Source organism: Cydia amplana, chromosome 6 (assembly GCF_948474715.1).
Source record: "Cydia amplana chromosome 6, ilCydAmpl1.1, whole genome shotgun sequence".
Classification (NCBI taxonomy): Eukaryota; Metazoa; Arthropoda; class Insecta; order Lepidoptera; family Tortricidae; genus Cydia; species Cydia amplana.
Window position 1 is genome coordinate 11,484,327 of NC_086074.1, and position 19,311 is coordinate 11,503,637.

The 19,311-nt window shown below is 42.6% G+C and overlaps 3 protein-coding genes across 3 annotated transcripts in view; all 3 read left to right on the forward strand.

The window, feature by feature from the left end:
* Positions 1-19,311, forward strand: part of LOC134648889 (phosphatase and actin regulator 4) — a 95,318-nt gene that overhangs the window by 8,967 nt on the left and 67,040 nt on the right. Inside the window, exon 2 of the mRNA XM_063503484.1 lies at positions 14,872-14,973. Within this exon, the coding sequence (XP_063359554.1) occupies positions 14,872-14,973 (102 nt within the window). The remainder of the gene's footprint in view (positions 1-14,871; positions 14,974-19,311) is intronic.
* Positions 1,506-2,166, forward strand: LOC134649083 (uncharacterized). The gene has a single exon (XM_063503799.1). The coding sequence runs from the start codon at positions 1,516-1,518 to the stop codon at positions 2,164-2,166; it is 651 nt and encodes a 216-aa protein (XP_063359869.1). The 5' UTR covers positions 1,506-1,515.
* Positions 12,955-13,880, forward strand: LOC134649244 (uncharacterized). Its single transcript, XM_063503963.1, has one exon. It carries the CDS (start codon positions 13,014-13,016, stop codon positions 13,866-13,868), a length of 855 nt encoding a protein of 284 aa, XP_063360033.1. The 5' UTR covers positions 12,955-13,013; the 3' UTR covers positions 13,869-13,880.

The window sequence follows — 19,311 nt, forward strand, 5'->3', positions numbered from 1 at the left end:
ATTTTTTGGTGAACCGCCAGCGCTACAACTACAGCGTTGCGTGAACAAGAGATTTCCTTTGGCAGGATTGGTCCTTAGGACCCAAGGATGGATTTAAAAAGTGGAGCCACCCAGATTTTTGGTGTAAAATTTTAGAGGGGGGGGGGGGGCTCAAAATGTATCTAGTTATCTATATTATTTAAGCTAGGTTTGGTATCGTTTTCTATAAATCGGGGATGCGGAATTCATTTATGATATCATATTTCTACCATTCCGTAGTAAAAACACATAAAATATATATGAAGAATTTTTATTTAAATTCCTCTTGACGTTTAAACCGCTGAACCAATGTACTTAGTTGAAATTTGGTATAGACATGACTTGAGTCCCAGGGAAGAACAAAGATACTTTTAATCTCAAAAATAATCCCTTAAGGGTGTGAAAAGGGAGGTGGAAATTTGTATGGAGATTCAATAACCGCTGAACCGATTTAGATAAAATTTGGTATAGAGATAGTTTGAGTCTCGTGGAAAAGAATAGGATAGTTTTTATCCCGAAAAAATCACTTAAAATGAAAGGTAAGGTGTAGGGTTGTATGGGGAATCAATAAATGTCTACAACTTTGATTTAGTTGAAAATGATACTAAACTTGACTTAGAACCTAAACTTATTAACCTCAGACGTCGCAGACGCTTAAAACCCCCCCACCCCCCACTTGCATCAAAAATCTGGGTGGCTCCTCTTCTTAAATCCATCCTTGGGTCCTAAGGACCAATCCTGCCAAAGGAAATCTCTTGTTCCCGCAACGCCGTAGTTGACCTTTTTATGCTCTGAGCACACTTGACTAATACCTACATACGCAGAGTCGCTGGTCTTGAATGGGTTAACGTAGACACATTTGTAGACAATGTTGTAGCTTCAAGCAATAGTAATACTTAATGTGTGTAATAGTTGGTCGTAGAGTAATATAAATATTTTACCGAGTGTTCGTTTTCACGGTACCTAAACGAGTTTTTTGCGTGTTTCTCGCAAGTTCAATAAGTAACAAGTCTATTAAAAAAAAAAAAAAAATCGACTTAAGACGGGTTTAGTATCCAGTATCATGTTATTAATCACTTTTTGTGTAAAACGCCTGCATGATTTGTGTGCGCCTGAACTGCCTGCAATGAAGATGTAATATTGCTATTTAAAATGAGCAGGCGTCTATATATATTTTTATTCAATTCCATATTTCTCTTTAACCGCTCTCTGAATTTGATTGTGCTTCATACATGTGGAAGCACATTGCGAGCACTAACCTTAGGCAGTACTTTCACCCCTGAGTAGGCAGCCGTTGGCTGGATCTGGAAATGCACCCGCCAACCTGACGTCAGGATGGCGGGCGTCATCTATTTCTTAAATATCTCTGGAGTTTAAAGAGCACATTGCTCCAATTTTGGCGCACATTTGGCACATTGCTAGCACTAACTCCTGACGTATACCGCAGCTCCATTTGTTGATGTACACCCGCCATCCTGATACACACAAAAAGATTATATGTTTTTATTGATTGTAGTTTTGATGATTGAAAATGGATTTCTACCCATGAAAAGTGACTCGGAGTTGTTACACAATGTTGAATCCCTTGACGCTGTGCAGTTGACGAAGTGGAAGAATAACTCTTCTATTTATGAAGCAGTTTTTTATATGCCTGGTATGGAGAGCTTTCCACTCAAAGTTATAATGAGCCCTTTAGGAGCAATGGTCCTACTCAATGTTTTGATCAATAATTTAAACTCTGAAACATATTCAGTTTGTTTGCCTGTCAGTAGATATGTTGTGTCACCGCAGGCATCAAAAATTCCAATGATTTTTCGAGATTTGAAACATTTGTCTACTGTATTTAAGAACAAAATTTTGTCTGTAGTCAAAAGTATTATTCTTACACAATTAGGATATTCAAGTGCTAGTTTGATTGGTGTACCAGAAGAAGTGTTTTTAAAAATTATGTTATACCTCCCTATTCATGAAATTATTCAATTATCAATGCTATGTAAAAGATTAAATTATTTAATAGATAATGAGACTCTGTGGCATGAATTGTGTATAAGGGACTTTGGTAATCAGCTTATTACCAGTTTTAAGGGCTGGAAAGAGGTTTATAGGGTGTTATATATTTCAATTCAATTCAATTTATTTATTCAATAAAGATAACACGATCTTATATTTGTTAGTACATTCTTAAAAATAATGTTAGTACTTAAAAGCTAAATTAGATTTGACATTTAAAATTATTTCATTAATTACAGGACAACACACGTGATCAGCTATCATCTTTAGGATGCTGTTCGGGTTGTCCCTCGTTCTGCTCAACAGAGACGCTGCTTTCTTGCGCAAAATTGCTGGAAATCCATCCGTGCGTGACTCCGCGAAAATGTTGGATGCGCTGCAGAACTTGGGCAGGCCAATCAGCATCCTAAAGGCATTGTTGTACTGCACCCTAATAGCATCATATTAATATTCAGAATCATAATAAGAATATTCTGCTATGTGTTTTATTGATAATAAAAATTATTCTTATCTTTCGACAGAAGATTAAAACTGTTAGAACGCCATTTGACGCCATCTACTCGAGACTAGACCAAAGGTATGGTGCAATCTTTTCGAGCGATGGTGCCACACCTTTAGCCTACTGTCGAGCAAATGGCGTTAATTTTTGATATTTCACAAATTTACACATATCAGTGAAAGAATAAGGATCAAAGTCAAATGGCGTTCTAACAGTTTTAATCTTCTGTCGAAAGATGGCAGTCAGTTTACTGTGGGCTACAATATAATTTACCTCTCTATTTCAAATTCTCTTTATATACAAATAACCCAACTCGGAATTTCATCAGGATCCCCTGGGGGATCAGGCTAGGTGATCCTGGTGGACAGAGTGAAATTACGTAGGTTGTTTTTTGGATGGTTTTTGGTATGTTGTCAGGAATATAAAACGTGTTTCTAAGTTTGTCGTATTGCGTATGTTCTCCCTTAACGGACGCACGCGTATATAGTCCCTGGTGCAGACTTCACTATACGGCAAATGATGATGATGGAATTTCCTTTTGCAGAGTTCCTCCTTTTGACTCACAGATTGATTTAGGATCGAATTTTTGATGCAAAATTTTGACTTCAGGGGGGGTGCCCCCGAAATTTGTAAAAAATAAAGTTTTGCTATTTGGTCAAGTTTGGTATCATTTTCGTGTAACTCAAGGATGCTCAATTCATTTCTGATATTTAATTTATATGGTTTCATATAAATAATTTGAAAAAAATAAAAATAAAAATTTGCTATTTTTTTTCGGAATAAATGCCAAAATTTTCCTTATTTTATTATATACACAAAAAATAAAAATTTCATAAAATAGCCCTACTATTCCTCGTTATAAAAAGTATACACATGGAATATTTATTTCTAAAAAATGTGAAGAAAAAAAAATGTAGACCTACTTTCGACCACAAGCTCACCGAATAGTATGACAACGATGTATGTTACAGCTATTAGAATTACGGCGTTTGATGATGATGAGTCCTTTTAGCATAATGAGTCCTTAGAAGCCTTAGATCATTTTAGGAAGGAGAGCCACCTGCCCTAGTAGCACGGTCGCATTTTTATCATTTGTCACCATGCCTGTCAGGCTGTCACGTTCTAACAAGTATGTAAGTGCGAAAGTGACGGGCATAGTGATAGTGGATAAAAATGGAACCGTGCTGAGTCCGCTGGTCTGCAAAAGGAAATTCCATCATTATCATTTGCCGTAAATCGCACTTTTTTGTCGTGTGTGCCAGGGACTAATAGCACATCTATAGGATCCTACCATCTATGTCATGGATTGGGCATGAGTGGTGGGGATAACTGACAGAACGGGATAGTCTTATGTATCTTTCAGTAGGAGTAGCAGCGAAGGCGCTATTATTGTTTGTCCTTGTCACAGTCTCACATCCTGTTTTATTCCCCACCGTAAATTGATCACCGTGATTGGTCGAATTCATTTGTTGCCCACCATAACAAATAAATTTGACCAATCATTGCGTCGCATTGCGTATGTTTTGTCCCTCACGGAGGCACGCGTAGACCACTTCTATAGGATGCTACCTTCTATGATCTATGTACGGTCGGTGCCCCAACTTAAGTCACTTAAGTACCCAAGTTGCCATACTAATTGTATAGCAAAGTACTAGATCTGTGGGTCAAAATATCTCTTTCTAGCTTTAACTTATAGCTACGTCCTTAACGCACGTACGGCGACAGCCTTACTATCGGTATGTGCGCTGCACTCAGTGTTGGCCGAACGTTAATCCCAATTACCATTAAAAATTAACCATTGAAAATGTTAATTCGAATTAACCATTAACCATTGACGGAAAATTAATTGTCAATTCGCATTAACATCAATTTGCATTAATATTAATTTATTTCGAACCATTAAAAATTAAAAAGAATTAATGGTTAATGCTTCACAAACCATTAAAAATTAAATCAATTTTTAATGACAATTAAAAATATTATTGATAATTATCAATTAACAAAAATATATCGTAATTTTATAAAGGCGCCCGTAATTTTTATCTAGCTAGTGGACCTCAGGTTTGGTGCAACATAGAAACACGCCGTTTGGTCATCCGACTCGTCTTGATGAGCACTTGGGAGACCAGTACCCAAGATAGAGCTGATGCTGAACCCTGGCTGTACCTAGTGGAACTCAGGTTTGGTGCAACATAGACACACGCCGTTTAGGCTATTCGACTCGTCACAATGAGCACTTGGGAGAGCAGTACCCAAGATGGAGCTGATGCTGAACCTTGGCTGTACCTAGTGGAACTCAGGTTTGGTGCAACATAGACAAACGCCGTTTTGGTCATCCGACTCGTCTTGGTGAGCACTTGGGAGAGCAGTACCCAAGATAGAGCTCATGCTGAACCCTGGCAGTACCTAATGGAACTCAGGTTTGGTGCAACATAGACAAACGCCGTTTTGGTCATCCGACTCGTCTTGATGAGCACTTGGAGAGCAGTACCCAAGGTAGAGCTGATGCTGAACCCTGGCAGTACCTAATGGAACTCAGGTTTGGTGCAACATAGACAAACGCCGTTTTGGTCATCCGACTCGTCTTGGTGAGCACTTAGGAGAGCAGTACCCAAGATAGAGCTGATGCTGAACCCTGGCTGTACCTAGTGGAACTCAGGTTTGGTGCAACATAGACACACGCCGTTTAGGCTATTCGACTCGTCACAATGAGCACTTGGGAGAGCAGTACCCAAGATGGAGCTGATGCTGAACCTTGGCTGTACCTAGTGGAACTCAGGTTTGGTGCAACATAGACAAACGCCGTTTTGGTCATCCGACTCGTCTTGGTGAGCACTTGGGAGAGCAGTACCCAAGATAGAGCTCATGCTGAACCCTGGCAGTACCTAATGGAACTCAGGTTTGGTGCAACATAGACAAACGCCGTTTTGGTCATCCGACTCGTCTTGATGAGCACTTGGAGAGCAGTACCCAAGGTAGAGCTGATGCTGAACCCTGGCAGTACCTAATGGAACTCAGGTTTGGTGCAACATAGACAAACGCCGTTTTGGTCATCCGACTCGTCTTGGTGAGCACTTAGGAGAGCAGTACCCAAGATAGAGCTGATGCTGAACCCTGGCTGTACCTAGTGGAACTCAGGTTTGGTGCAACATAGACACACGCCGTTTAGGCTATTCGACTCGTCACAATGAGCACTTGGGAGAGCAGTACCCAAGATGGAGCTGATGCTGAACCTTGGCTGTACCTAGTGGAACTCAGGTTTGGTGCAACATAGACACACGCCGTTTTGGTCATCCGACTCGTCTTGATGAGCACTTGGGAGAGCAGTACCCAAGATAGAGCTGATGCTGAACCCTGGCAGTACCTAATGGAACTCAGGTTTGGTGCAACATAGACAAACGCCGTTTTAGTCATCCGACTCGTCTTGATGAGCACTTGGGAGAGCAGTACCCAAGATAGAGCTGATGCTGAACCCTGGCAGTACCTAATGGAACTCAGGTTTGGTGCAACATAGACAAACGCCGTTTTGGTCATCCGACTCGTCTTGATGAGCACTTGGGAGAGCAGTACCCATGTTAGAGCTGATGCTAAACCCTGGCTGTACTTAGTGGAACTCAGGTTTGGTGCAACATAGACACACGCCGTTTTGGTCATCCGACTCGTCTTGATGAGCACTTGGGAGAGCAGTACCCAAGATAGAGCTGATGCTGAACCCTGGCTGTACTTAGTGGAACTCAGGTTTGGTGCAACATAGACACACGCCGTTTTGGTCATCCGACTCGTCTTGATGAGCACTTGGGAGAGCAGTACCCAAGATAGAGCTGATGCTGAACCCTGGCTGTACCTAGTGGAACTCAGGTTTGGTGCAACATAGACAAACGCCGTTTTGGTCATCCGACTCGTCTTGGTGAGCACTTGGGAGAGCAGTACCCAAGATAGAGCTCATGCTGAACCCTGGCAGTACCTAATGGAACTCAGGTTTGGTGCAACATAGACAAACGCCGTTTTGGTCATCCGACTCGTCTTGATGAGCACTTGGAGAGCAGTACCCAAGGTAGAGCTGATGCTGAACCCTGGCAGTACCTAATGGAACTCAGGTTTGGTGCAACATAGACAAACGCCGTTTTGGTCATCCGACTCGTCTTGGTGAGCACTTAGGAGAGCAGTACCCAAGATAGAGCTGATGCTGAACCCTGGCTGTACCTAGTGGAACTCAGGTTTGGTGCAACATAGACACACGCCGTTTAGGCTATTCGACTCGTCACAATGAGCACTTGGGAGAGCAGTACCCAAGATGGAGCTGATGCTGAACCTTGGCTGTACCTAGTGGAACTCAGGTTTGGTGCAACATAGACACACGCCGTTTTGGTCATCCGACTCGTCTTGATGAGCACTTGGGAGAGCAGTACCCAAGATAGAGCTGATGCTGAACCCTGGCAGTACCTAATGGAACTCAGGTTTGGTGCAACATAGACAAACGCCGTTTTAGTCATCCGACTCGTCTTGATGAGCACTTGGGAGAGCAGTACCCAAGATAGAGCTGATGCTGAACCCTGGCAGTACCTAATGGAACTCAGGTTTGGTGCAACATAGACAAACGCCGTTTTGGTCATCCGACTCGTCTTGATGAGCACTTGGGAGAGCAGTACCCATGTTAGAGCTGATGCTAAACCCTGGCTGTACTTAGTGGAACTCAGGTTTGGTGCAACATAGACACACGCCGTTTTGGTCATCCGACTCGTCTTGATGAGCACTTGGGAGAGCAGTACCCAAGATAGAGCTGATGCTGAACCCTGGCTGTACTTAGTGGAACTCAGGTTTGGTGCAACATAGACACACGCCGTTTTGGTCATCCGACTCGTCTTGATGAGCACTTGGGAGAGCAGTACCCAAGATAGAGCTGATGCTGAACCCTGGCTGTACCTAGTGGAACTCAGGTTTGGTGCAACATAGACACCCGCCGTTTTGGTCATCCGACTTGTCTTGATGAGCACTTGGGAGACAAGTACCCAAGATAGAGCTGATGCTGAACCCTGGGTGTACCTAGTGGAATTCAGGTTTGGTGCAACATACACACACGCCGTTTTGGTCATCCGACTCGTCTTGATGAGCACTTGGGAGAGCAGTACCCAAGATAGAGCTGATGCTGGACCCTGGCAGTACCTAGTGGAACTCAGGTTTGGTGCAACATAGACAAACGCCGTTTTGATCATCCGACTCGACTTGATGAGCACTTGGGAGAGCAGTACCCAAGATAGAGCTGATGCTGAACCCTGGCAGTACCTAATGGAACACAGGTTCGGTGCAACATAGACAAACGCCGTTTTGGTCATCCGACTCGTCTTGATGAGCACTTGGGAGACCAGTACCCAAGATAGAGCTGATGCTGAACCCTGGCTGTACCTAGTGGAACTCAGGTTTGGTGCAACATAGACACATGCCGTTTTGGTCATCCGACTCGTCTTGATGAGCACTTGGGAGAGCAGTACCCAAGATATAGCTGATGCTGAACCCTGGCTGTACTTAGTGGAACTCAGGTTTGGTGCAACATAGACAAACGCCGTTTTGGTCATCCGACTCGTCTTAATGAGCACTTGGGAGAGCAGTACCCAAGATGGAGCTAATGCTGAACCCTGGCTGTACCTAGTGGAACTCAGGTTTGGTGCAACATAGACACACGCCGTTTTGGTCATCCGACTTGTCTTGATGAGCACTTGGGAGAGCAGTACCCAAGATAGAGCTGATGCTGAACAGCTGGCTGTACCTAGTGGAACTCAGGTTTGGTGCAACATAGAAACACGCCGTTTTGGTCATCCGACTCGTCTTGATGAGCACTTGGGAGACCGTACCCAAGATAGAGCTGATGCTGAACCCTGGCTATACCTAGTGGAACTCAGGTTTGGTGCAACATAGACACATGCCGTTTTAGTCATCCGACTCGTCTTGATGAGCACTTGGGAGAGCAGTACCCAAGATAGAGCTGATGCTGAACCCTGGCTGTACTTAGTGGAACTCAGGTTTGGTGCAACATAGACAAACGCCGTTTTGGTCATCCGACTCGTCTTGATGAGCACTTGGGAGAGCAGTACCCAAGATAGAGCTAATGCTGAACCCTGGCTGTACCTAGTGGAACTCAGGTTTGGTGCAACATAGACACACGCCGTTTTGGTCATCCGACTCGTCTTGATGAGCACTTGGGAGACCGTACCCAAGATAGAGCTGATGCTGAACCCTGGCTATACCTAGTGGAACTCAGGTTTGGTGCAACATAGACACATGCCGTTTTAGTCATCCGACTCGTCTTGATGAGCACTTGGGAGAGCAGTACCCAAGATAGAGCTGATGCTGAACCCTGGATGTACCTAGTGGAACTCAGGTTTGGTGCAACATAGACACACGTCGTTTTGGTCATCCGACTCGTCTTGATGAGCACTTGGGAGAGCAGTACCCAAGATAGAGCTGATGCTGAACCCTGGCTATACCTAGTGGAACTCAGGTTTGGTGCAACATAGGCCCACGCTATTTAGGTCATCCGTCACATCTTGAACCTGCGGGTACTGCCAGGGTTCAGCATCAGCTATCTTGGGTACTGCTCTCCCAAGTGCTCGTCAAGATGTGACGGATGACCAAAACGGCGTTTGTCTGTGTTGCACCAAACCTGAGTTCCATTAGGTACTGCCAGGGTTCAGCATCAGCTCTATCTTGGGTACTGCTCTCCCAAGTGCTCATCAAGACGAGTAGGATGACCAAAACGGCGTGTGTCTATGTTGCATCAAACCTGAGTTCCACTAGGTACTGCCAGGGTTCAGCATCAGCTCTATCTTGGGTACTGCTCTCCCAAGTGCTCATCAAGACGAGTCGGATGACCAAAACGGCGTTTGTTTATGTTGCACCAGACCTGAGTTCCATTAGGTACTGCCAGGGTTTGCATCAGCTCTATCTTGGGCACTGCTCTCCCAAGTGCTCATCAAGACGAGTCGGATGACCAAAACGGCGTTTGTCTATGTTGCACCAAACCTGAGTTCCATTAGGTACTGCCAGGGTTCAGCATCAGCTCAATCTTGGGTACTGCTCTCCTAAGTGCTCATCAAGACGAGTCGGATGACCAAAAGGGCGTGTGTCTATGTTGCACCAAACCTGAGTTCCACTAGGTACTGCCAGGGTTCAGCATCAGCTCTATCTTGGGTACTGCTCTCCCAAGTGCTCATCAAGACGAGTCGGATGACCAAAACGGCGTTTGTCTATGTTGCACCAAACCTGAGTTCCATTAGGTACTGCCAGGGTTCAGCATCAGCTCTATCTTGGGTACTGCTCTCCCAAGTGCTCATCAAGACGAGTCGGATGACCAAACCGGCGTTTGTCTATGTTGCACCAAACCTGAGTTCCATTAGGTACTGCCAGGGTTCAGCATCAGCTCTATCTTGGATACTGCTCCCCCAAGTGCTCATCAAGACGAGTCGGATGACCAAAACGGCGTTTGTCTATGTTGCACCAAACCTGAGGTCCATTAAATACTGCCAGGGTTCAGCATCAGCTCTATCTTGGGTACTGCTCTCCCAAGTGCTCATCAAGACGAGTCGGATGACCAAACCGGCGTTTGTCTATGTTGCACCAAACCTGAGTTCCATTAGGTACTGCCAGGGTTCAGCATCAGCTCTATCTTGGATACTGCTCCCCCAAGTGCTCATCAAGACGAGTCGGATGACCAAAACGGCGTTTGTCTATGTTGCACCAAACCTGAGGTCCATTAGGTACTGCCAGGGTTCAGCATCAGCTCTATCTTGGGTACTGCTCTCCCAAGTGCTCATCAAGACGAGTCGGATGACCAAAACGGCGTTTGTCTATGTTGCACCAAACCTGAGTTCCATTAGGTACTGCCAGGGTTCAGCATCAGCTCTATCTTGGGTACTGCTCTCCCAAGTGCTCATCAAGACGAGTCGGATGACTAAAACGGCGTTTGTCTATGTTGCACCAAACCTGAGTTCCACTAGGTACTGCCAGGGTTCAGCATCAGCTCTATCTTGGGTACTGCTCTCCCAAGTGCTCATCAAGACGAGTCGGATGACCAAAACGGCGTTTGTCTATGTTGCACCAGACCTGAGTTCCATTAGGTACTGCCAGGGTTTAGCATCAGCTCTATCTTGGGCACTGCTCTCCCAAGTGCTCATCAAGACGAGTCGGATGACCAAAACAGCGTTTGTCTATGTTGCACCAAACCTGAGGTCCATTAGGTACTGCCAGGGTTCAACATCAGCTCTATCTTGGGTACTGCTCTCCCAAGTGCTCATCAAGACGAGTCGGATGACCAAAACGGCGTGTGTCTATGTTGCACCAAACCTGAGTTCCACTAGGTACTGCCAGGGTTCAGCATCAGCTCTATCTTGGGTACTTCTCTCCCAAGTGCTCATCAAGACGAGTCGGATGACCAAACTGGCGTTTGTCTATGTTGCACCAAACCTGAGTTCCATTAGGTACTGCCAGGGTTCAGCATCAGCTCTATCTTGGGTACTGCTCTCCCAAGTGCTCATCAAGACGAGTCGGATGACTAAAACGGCGTTTGTCTATTTTGCACCAAACCTGAGTTCCACTAGGTACTGCCAGGGTTCAGCATCAGCTCTATCTTGGGTACTGCTCTCCCAAGTGCTCATCAAGACGAGTCGGATGACCAAAACGGCGTTTGTCTATGTTGCACCAGACCTGAGTTCCATTAGGTACAGCCAGGGTTCAGCATCAGCTCTATCTTGGGCACTGCTCTCCCAAGTGCTCATCAAGACGAGTCGGATGACCAAAACGGCGTTTGTCTATGTTGCACCAAACCTGAGTTCCAGTAGGTACTGCCAGGGTTCAGCATCAGCTCAATCTTGGGTACTGCTCTCCAAGTGCTCATCAAGACGAGTCGGATGACCAAAACGGCGTGTGTCTATGTTGCACCAAACCTGAGTTCCACTAGGTACTGCCAGGGTTCAGCATCAGCTCTATCTTGGGTACTGCTCTCCCAAGTGCTCATCAAGACGAGTCGGATGACCAAAACGGCGTTTGTCTATGTTGCACCAAACCTGAGTTCCATTAGGTACTGCCAGGGTTCAGCATCAGCTCTATCTTGGGTACTGCTCTCCCAAGTGCTCATCAAGACGAGTCGGATGACCAAACCGGCGTTTGTCTATGTTGCACCAAACCTGAGTTCCATTAGGTACTGCCAGGGTTCAGCATCAGCTCTATCTTGGATACTGATCTCCCAAGTGCTCATCAAGACGAGTCGGATGACCAAAACGGCGTTTGTCTATGTTGCACCAAACCTGAGGTCCATTAGGTACTGCCAGGGTTCAGCATCAGCTCTGTCTTGGGTACTGCTCTCCCAAGTGCTCATCAAGACGAGTCGGATGACCAAAACGGCGTTTGTCTATGTTGCACCAAACCTGAGTTCCATTAGGTACTGCCAGGGTTCAGCATCAGCTCTATCTTGGGTACTGCTCTCCCAAGTGCTCATCAAGACGAGTCGGATGACTAAAACGGCGTTTGTCTATGTTGCACCAAACCTGAGTTCCATTAGGTACTGCCAGGGTTCAGCATCAGCTCTATCTTGGGTACTGCTCTCCCAAGTGCTCATCAAGACGAGTCGGATGACCAAAACGGCGTGTGTCTATGTTGCACCAAACCTGAGTTCCACTAGGTACAGCCAAGGTTCAGCATCAGCTCCATCTTGGGTACTGCTCTCCCAAGTGCTCATTGTGACGAGTCGAATAGCCTAAACGGCGTGTGTCTATGTTGCACCAAACCTGAGTTCCAGTAGGTACCTACTGCCAGGTTTCAGGGTCATTTTGTTGTCTCATTTTAAAATATCACGACCTGATAATTCACTGAAGCTTGTATTCATATGCTTATTTTTAATTTTAATACCTAGCTCCAAGTTTCTAAGCAATAGTAACATTAATTATTAGTTTATGAAAAAATTGATTTAATTGCATTAAACGTTAATTTAGATTGACAATCAATGTAATTAAACGTCTCAAAATTCAATTCTAATTAACTTAATTTAAATTGATGCGTAATGCAATTGACTAATTGCGGATTTAATGGTTAATGGAAATGATTAATTGTTAATTAGAATTACACATTACGGCCAACACTGGCTGCACTGCACCAAGGTCGGTGTGGTGCGGTAGTCTGTTACGGATATAAAATCGAACATCATTTTCGAACGTACACCTTCACGCGAGAACTTTGACAGATGTCAGAGGGCCTACCGCGAACCACGTTCGACGTGTTGTCTCCCTGTCTCACTTACGTACAAATTTACAAGTGCGACAGAGATGCAATACGTCGAACGTGGTTCGCGGTAGGCCCTCTGTTCATGACTTGTGATATTTTTGTTCTGTATGACTAATTGACTAGATCTAGAAACAACTCAAACAACACACAAGCACAAGCTGTAAATTTCTGTACCAGGAGAATAATTTTATTATGAGCTAACTGCACATTTCTGAAAATGAATTGCACTTTAGAAGAAAGCACAACAGAAAGGATATCGCCTCTGCTGGAGAAAATAATAAGCAGAATACAGTCTCAAAACAACGCGCATGAATCCATACAAAAAGATTATATGTTTTTATTGATTGTAGTTTTGATGATTGAAAATGGATTTCTACCCATGAAAAGTGACTCGGAGTTATTACACAATGTTGAATCCCTTGACGCCGTGCAGTTGACGAAGTGGAAGAATAACTCTTCTATTTATGAAGCAGTTTTTTCTATGCCTGGTATGGAGAGCTTTCCACTCAAAGTTATAATGAGCCCTTTAGGAGCAATGGTCCTACTCAATGTTTTGATCAACAATTTAAACTCTGAGACATATTCAGTTTGTTTGCCTGTCAGTAGATATGTTGTGTCACCGCAGGCATCAAAAATTCCAATGATTTTTCGAGATTTGAAACATTTGTCTACTGTATTTAAGAACAAAATTTTGTCTGTAGTCAAAAGTATTATTCTTACACAATTAGGATATTCAAGTGCTAGTTTGATTGGTGTACCAGAAGAAGTGTTTATAAAAATTATGTTATACCTCCCTATTCATGAAATTATTCAATTATCAATGCTATGTAAAAGGTTAAATTATTTAATAGATAATGAGACTCTGTGGCATGAATTGTGTAAAAGGGACTTTGGTAATCAGCTTACTACCAGTTCTGAGGACTGGAAAGAGGATTATAGGGTGTTATATATTACAGAACACAATAGAAAACTACTAGAAACTCATCGTTTAACTTGGAGTATACATGATCATATGGATTATTCGGATTTTGTATCTTATATTGATAACCCCTTGTGGGATGTAATAATATAAATGAGGAAACAAACACATTTTTTTTATTTCATTACCTTCCGGTTTGAACTGCAGTAGAGTCATTGCGTTGTTTACATAACTATTTCTACCAAACTTGACGGCCCAGTATTGGGACAGCATTGAAACTGGAAAAAGAATTGATTAAAAATGTTATTTTCTTTCCATCAATTCTTTGAACATCTGTAATTAGTGACTTTTGCTTGTCACCTGATGATTGTGTGGGGAACTTTAAAAGTATCAGAAGTTCCTGCTTAATTAATACAATGCTTTGCTTTTAAAATAATACAACAGGTATTTTTTTTTGTTAAAATAAGAGTGAACTATTATTCCGGAATAAAACCTTGCTTCATGGAGCCTTGAAAAACCCTGGGTGTTAGTAATTGATATGGAATCAAAATATGAAGCGCTGGTGGCCTAGCGGTAAGAGCGTGCGACTTGCAATCCGGAGGTCGCGGGTTCAACCCCGGCTCGTACCAATGAGTTTTTCGGAACTTATGCACGAAATATCATTTGATATTTACCAGTCGCTTTTCGGTGAAGAAAAACATCGTGAGGAAACCGGACTAATCCCAATACGGGCCTAGTTTACCCTCTGGGTTGGAAGGTCAGATGGCAGTCGCTTTCGTAAAAACTAGTGCCCACGCCAATTACTGGGATTAGTTGCCAAGCGGACCCCAGGCTCCCATGAGCCGTGGCAAAATGCCGGGACAACGCGAGGAAGATGATGATGGAATCAAAATATTAGACATACAAATATCTATAAAAAATTTATACATATTTTTATTGAACTGTTTATATTTGCGAAATTGTAATTATTTAGGTACTGATTATTTTTATTCTTGGGTTAGTTCCATTCGTTTTCTACCTTTTAACTATCTATTTTAGTGGTACAACCAGGTTTAAAACCTTTGTGTGGTTATTTGGACGTATTTTTATTTCTTGTTACAAAAAGCTGTTGTCAGTGAACCACTAATCTAAACATACAATTTCAATTTTGGCTTAGGTGACAGCGGTGACAAAACAAACCTGGGTGTTCCCCCAGTTGGCAAAGGCGGACGGCATTTGTCCATACCCTTTGATTCAGCGACTGCTAATGGTGATTTAAGTAAGTATACCTTCAACACTACAATTTTTTATATATTTTTTAAACATACATATATATTTGGCTAGAAATATTTAGCATGGGATTTTCTTTACTTTAAAAATAAAATTGTACTTAGTCCTTGAAATGAAACACCTCTAAAACTAAATGATACTTGTAATAGGTATGTACAAAGAAAAAATAGTGAGTACAAATTTATACAAGTATGTACTCTTTGTATGTACATATAAAAAGTTTTAGCAACTAAAACTAACACCGGACGTAGATATATGTTGCTTAAATGTTCGAGCCAAATTTCATGTAATTTCAGCATTACCTACGTTGTCAAATGAGAGCGTAACTTCAAGAAAGAAGAAATTTAAATATGTAGGTATTGTAGGTAGGTACTCTGGATGTATGAATATAAATAAATACCTATATACCGTAATATTTATTATATTACAATGTATATTTTTAAATTTTATATTAAAGGAAAAAATGGGAAAAGTTACGCTTCCGGCAGGACTTGAACCCGCATCCTCCACAATCCGTGTGTTGCTCTTAACCAATTGAGCTACGGAAGCCTACCAGGACCTCGCAAATCTTTCCATTCCTTCCCTTATGCATACACGCCTTTGGGGTGGCGTATAGCGACATCTACCGTAAGACGACTACATCTTTAAATGGCACTGGAGTCTCAAGTTGTATTGAGAATTCACCAGTAACAATGTGCTAACCCATACTAAATAAAATTTTTAACTAGCAGATACGTCTGCGAGCTATATTCCAAATTTTATATTAAAGGAAAAAATGGAAAAAGTTACGCTTCCGGCAGGACTTGAACCCTTGAAAATTGATTAAGTATATTTTTGTTAAAAGGGGCTCAATATTTTGGGCTAAAATTGAACCTTTTAATAGTTATTTGTTTTACAAGGGGGCAAAGTTATTGTTTAACCGGTCGTGCTAATATTGATACCCGAGCAAGCGAAAGATACCAAAATTGAACCACGAGCGTAGCGAGTGGTTCGAGAAATGGAATCTTGAGCGTTGCGAGGGTTTCAAAGCACGAGGGTTAAACAAAATTTGCCCCCGAGTGAAACACAAAATTTTTCACCACACCAACCATATTAAATGTAAAATACAGTAAAACCCGCTTAAGACGATTCTGAAGGGACCTAGTAAAAAAAGCGTCTTAAACGGGAAATCGTATTAAACGTGAAATTATTTTTTGTATTATTTCATGTCATTTGTTTATTTACAATGGAAGACCCAACAAAGATGATAAATCAACATTAGGTGGTCAAGCAGATGGCATCGCATTCTCAGACCGATAAGGACCCGACAAAAAAGATATTAACCAAAAACTTTAAGGGAGGTAATAAACACATTAAAAAAAGTTAGGTAACGGCGAATAGCATAACAATTAACAATACGACCGACGGTTATGTCAATAACACAAACGTACAGATGGTGCGTAACAGTTAACTTTTTAAGAAAACATCAGCCAACACTGGTTCCGGGCGTGATGCGGTGCGACCTACGGGCGCGACGCACGACCCTCCCACTTTCCCGACTTCCGAATGCATTTATAAAATTGATGTGCGGACCAATTTTCTGATCGCTTGGGCTACAAACATATCTGGACAAGTGGAGGTGTCGCCAGAATCGCGTCCCTTTGCGTAATATTAGTACCTACGGCATGGTTAGTCCCCATTTTTTTCACCCGCATGCATAAGTTAGTAACATTTAGATGGCGTATTAAGCGGGTCGCGAGTCGTATTAACCGTGAAATTTTTAATGAAAACAGGCCTAAAGTGCAGGGACCGGCGTAAAATGGCGTATTATGCGGGAAATCGTATTAAACGTGATCGTATTAAGCGGGTTCTACTGTATCAAACAAAATCAAATCCAAATATTTATCATCTAAAAATCATCATTTAAAAGTCAATTCTACCAGCAAACATAAGAAAACAACTTAAAATTTGCATTTGATTACTTTGCCTCACATGTGAATAAAATGCAACTTTGCTATCAGTTTTTGAAGTGCAAAGTAAGCCTTTCCGAGCTGGTGTGGTGAAAAGTTTATTAAACATTCTATTCGATATTTCATATTACTTTCGTATTCAATTATTAGAAGTCTCGTGAAAACCGGCCAAGTGCGAGTCGGACTTGCGCACGGAGGGTTCCGCACTATCAACAAAAAAATAGAGCAAAACAAGCAAAAAAAACAAACAAAAAAACGGTCACCCATCCAAGTACTGACCCCGCCCAACGTTCCTTAACTTCGGTCAAAAATCACGTTTGTTGTATGGGAGCCCCACTTAAATCTTTATTTTATTCGTTTTTAGTATTTGTTGTTATAGCGGCAACAGAAATACATCATCTGTGAAAATTTCAACTGTCTAGCTATCACGGTTCATGAGATACAGCCTGGTGACAGACGGACGGACGGACGGACAGACGGACAGACGGACGGACGGACGGACAGCGGAGTCTTAGTAATAGGGTCCCGTTTTTACCCTTTGGGTACGGAACCCTAAAAATGTATCCCTCAACAAATTTTGAACTTGATCCGGGTTACGTATGACTCTTACGAGTGTCTGATTAGCTCAATTCAAATAATCATACAACACCTAAAGTCTATTTTTTTATTCGGTAGACTAAAATGACATTTCATAGTATGAAGATCATGTGTCATTTCATACTATGAACTGTCATTTTAGTCTACCGAATAAAAAAATAGGCTTTAGATTTAACAATGTTTCAACCCATAAATATTCGGTAAATACGAATTTCCTGTGTCCGTTTTTGTCTTCTGTTACTTTTTTCTTATTTTGTCATTGTCTTCAATGTCCCAGCAATTTCATATTCTTTTATTAAGTAATTATTATTCCTTTTGCAAAATACGTTTGACCTGATGGATCGATTTTTCGGGGTACGTTCGGGCTCCCATTTGTTACTGTTTCGCATTTACCCTTGAACCTGTTTATAGCCTGTGAATAGCCTGTTTTCTTCTGCCCGTAAAACCAAATTATTAACTTCTTATAAATCGCTGAGTAATTACAAAACAACGAATATTTATAGCTCATATTCAATTCGATAAACTCAAAAACTACACGGATTTTTATGCGGTTTTCACCTATTAATAGAGTGATTTTTGAGGAAGGTTTTGGTGTATAATTTGTGAAGGTTTTGTGTCAATTCGTTGAACTACCCGTGCGAAGCCGGGGCGGGTATAAAATAAAATAAATTAGGATCTAATTATGCAGCTCGAGCACAACAATAAATAGACCAAACTGAGTTGTATAAGCCGCTGCGTGAATCGGCGCAGTTTGGAAGATACATATACGAGATTAAGTAATGTAGATAGGGAGAGATAGAGTTGTCGGTATAGGTGGTCGGAGGATAATACGTGCGGAGTGGCGCTGCGTTTAAGTGAGAGGGGTGCGCGAGATGCGCCGCGCAGCCTCCGTCGTCCTCGCCTCTGTGGCGCCGCGTTCCGCGAGTCGCCGCTAGCTGCGAGAGCTAGACGCCACGTCGCGGGTGCTCGTGGGTGTAGGCTCCGTGCCGCTGATGCTGATGGCCTGGTGTAGGTGAGCGGCGCCGTGGAGGGCCCGCGAGCGCCGCGCGACCGACCGCCTTGGCGGTGCTACGGACCCATGCTCACTCACAGCCGCTCCGACGGCGATTTCCCCATTTACGCTAGAGGTGAGCGTATCCTCCGTATCTCATACGTGTTGTTGTCGTTGTGGTTTTAGATCTAGTGATTAGGTTCACGCATGACCGAATCATTTCACTGCATTTCATCTCGCGTCTCTTGTTTTATCGTCATTTTATTATGGTCGCTCCTTAAAGTTTGTGATATGTTTTCGACGAAACATGTATAATTGTATATACCTAAAACCATTTATGATTTATTTATCGTGTGTCAAGTACCTAATACTAATCCCTACATATCTTAACTAGGAGACTAAGCAAATCTTTACTCCTTATTCGGATAATTCAATTACTAGTGGCGTCAGTTGGTCGCGGAGCCCCCGAGAGCTTTGCAAATCAATATTATAGCGTATCTCTGTTTACAGGCAGCGTGTTACGTTCAGAATGAATCGTCTCTACTACGGTCTAACGTAATGAACATACAAAAAGGTGGTTGGTTCCCAAATCTGTTTATTGTTGTTCAGTTCCCATAGCTCACAATTTGTTTATGCATCACAGGCTTGGGCGTAGTAGGTAAGCGTAAACCTTTAATTTAGGCTTGGTCGCGTATGTTACACGCTACGCAAGCTTTAAGCTTGGAGAGTATGGTTGGATTATTTTCTAGGGCAATATAGTGCCTATTTATAAATAAAGGCTGCACGCTTA

Coding starts and splice junctions, on each gene's coding strand:
- LOC134649083 (XM_063503799.1), top strand. CDS start 1,516: ATGTTTTTATTGATTGTAGTTTTGATGATTGAAAATGGATTTCTACCC.
- LOC134649244 (XM_063503963.1), top strand. CDS start 13,014: ATGAATTGCACTTTAGAAGAAAGCACAACAGAAAGGATATCGCCTCTG.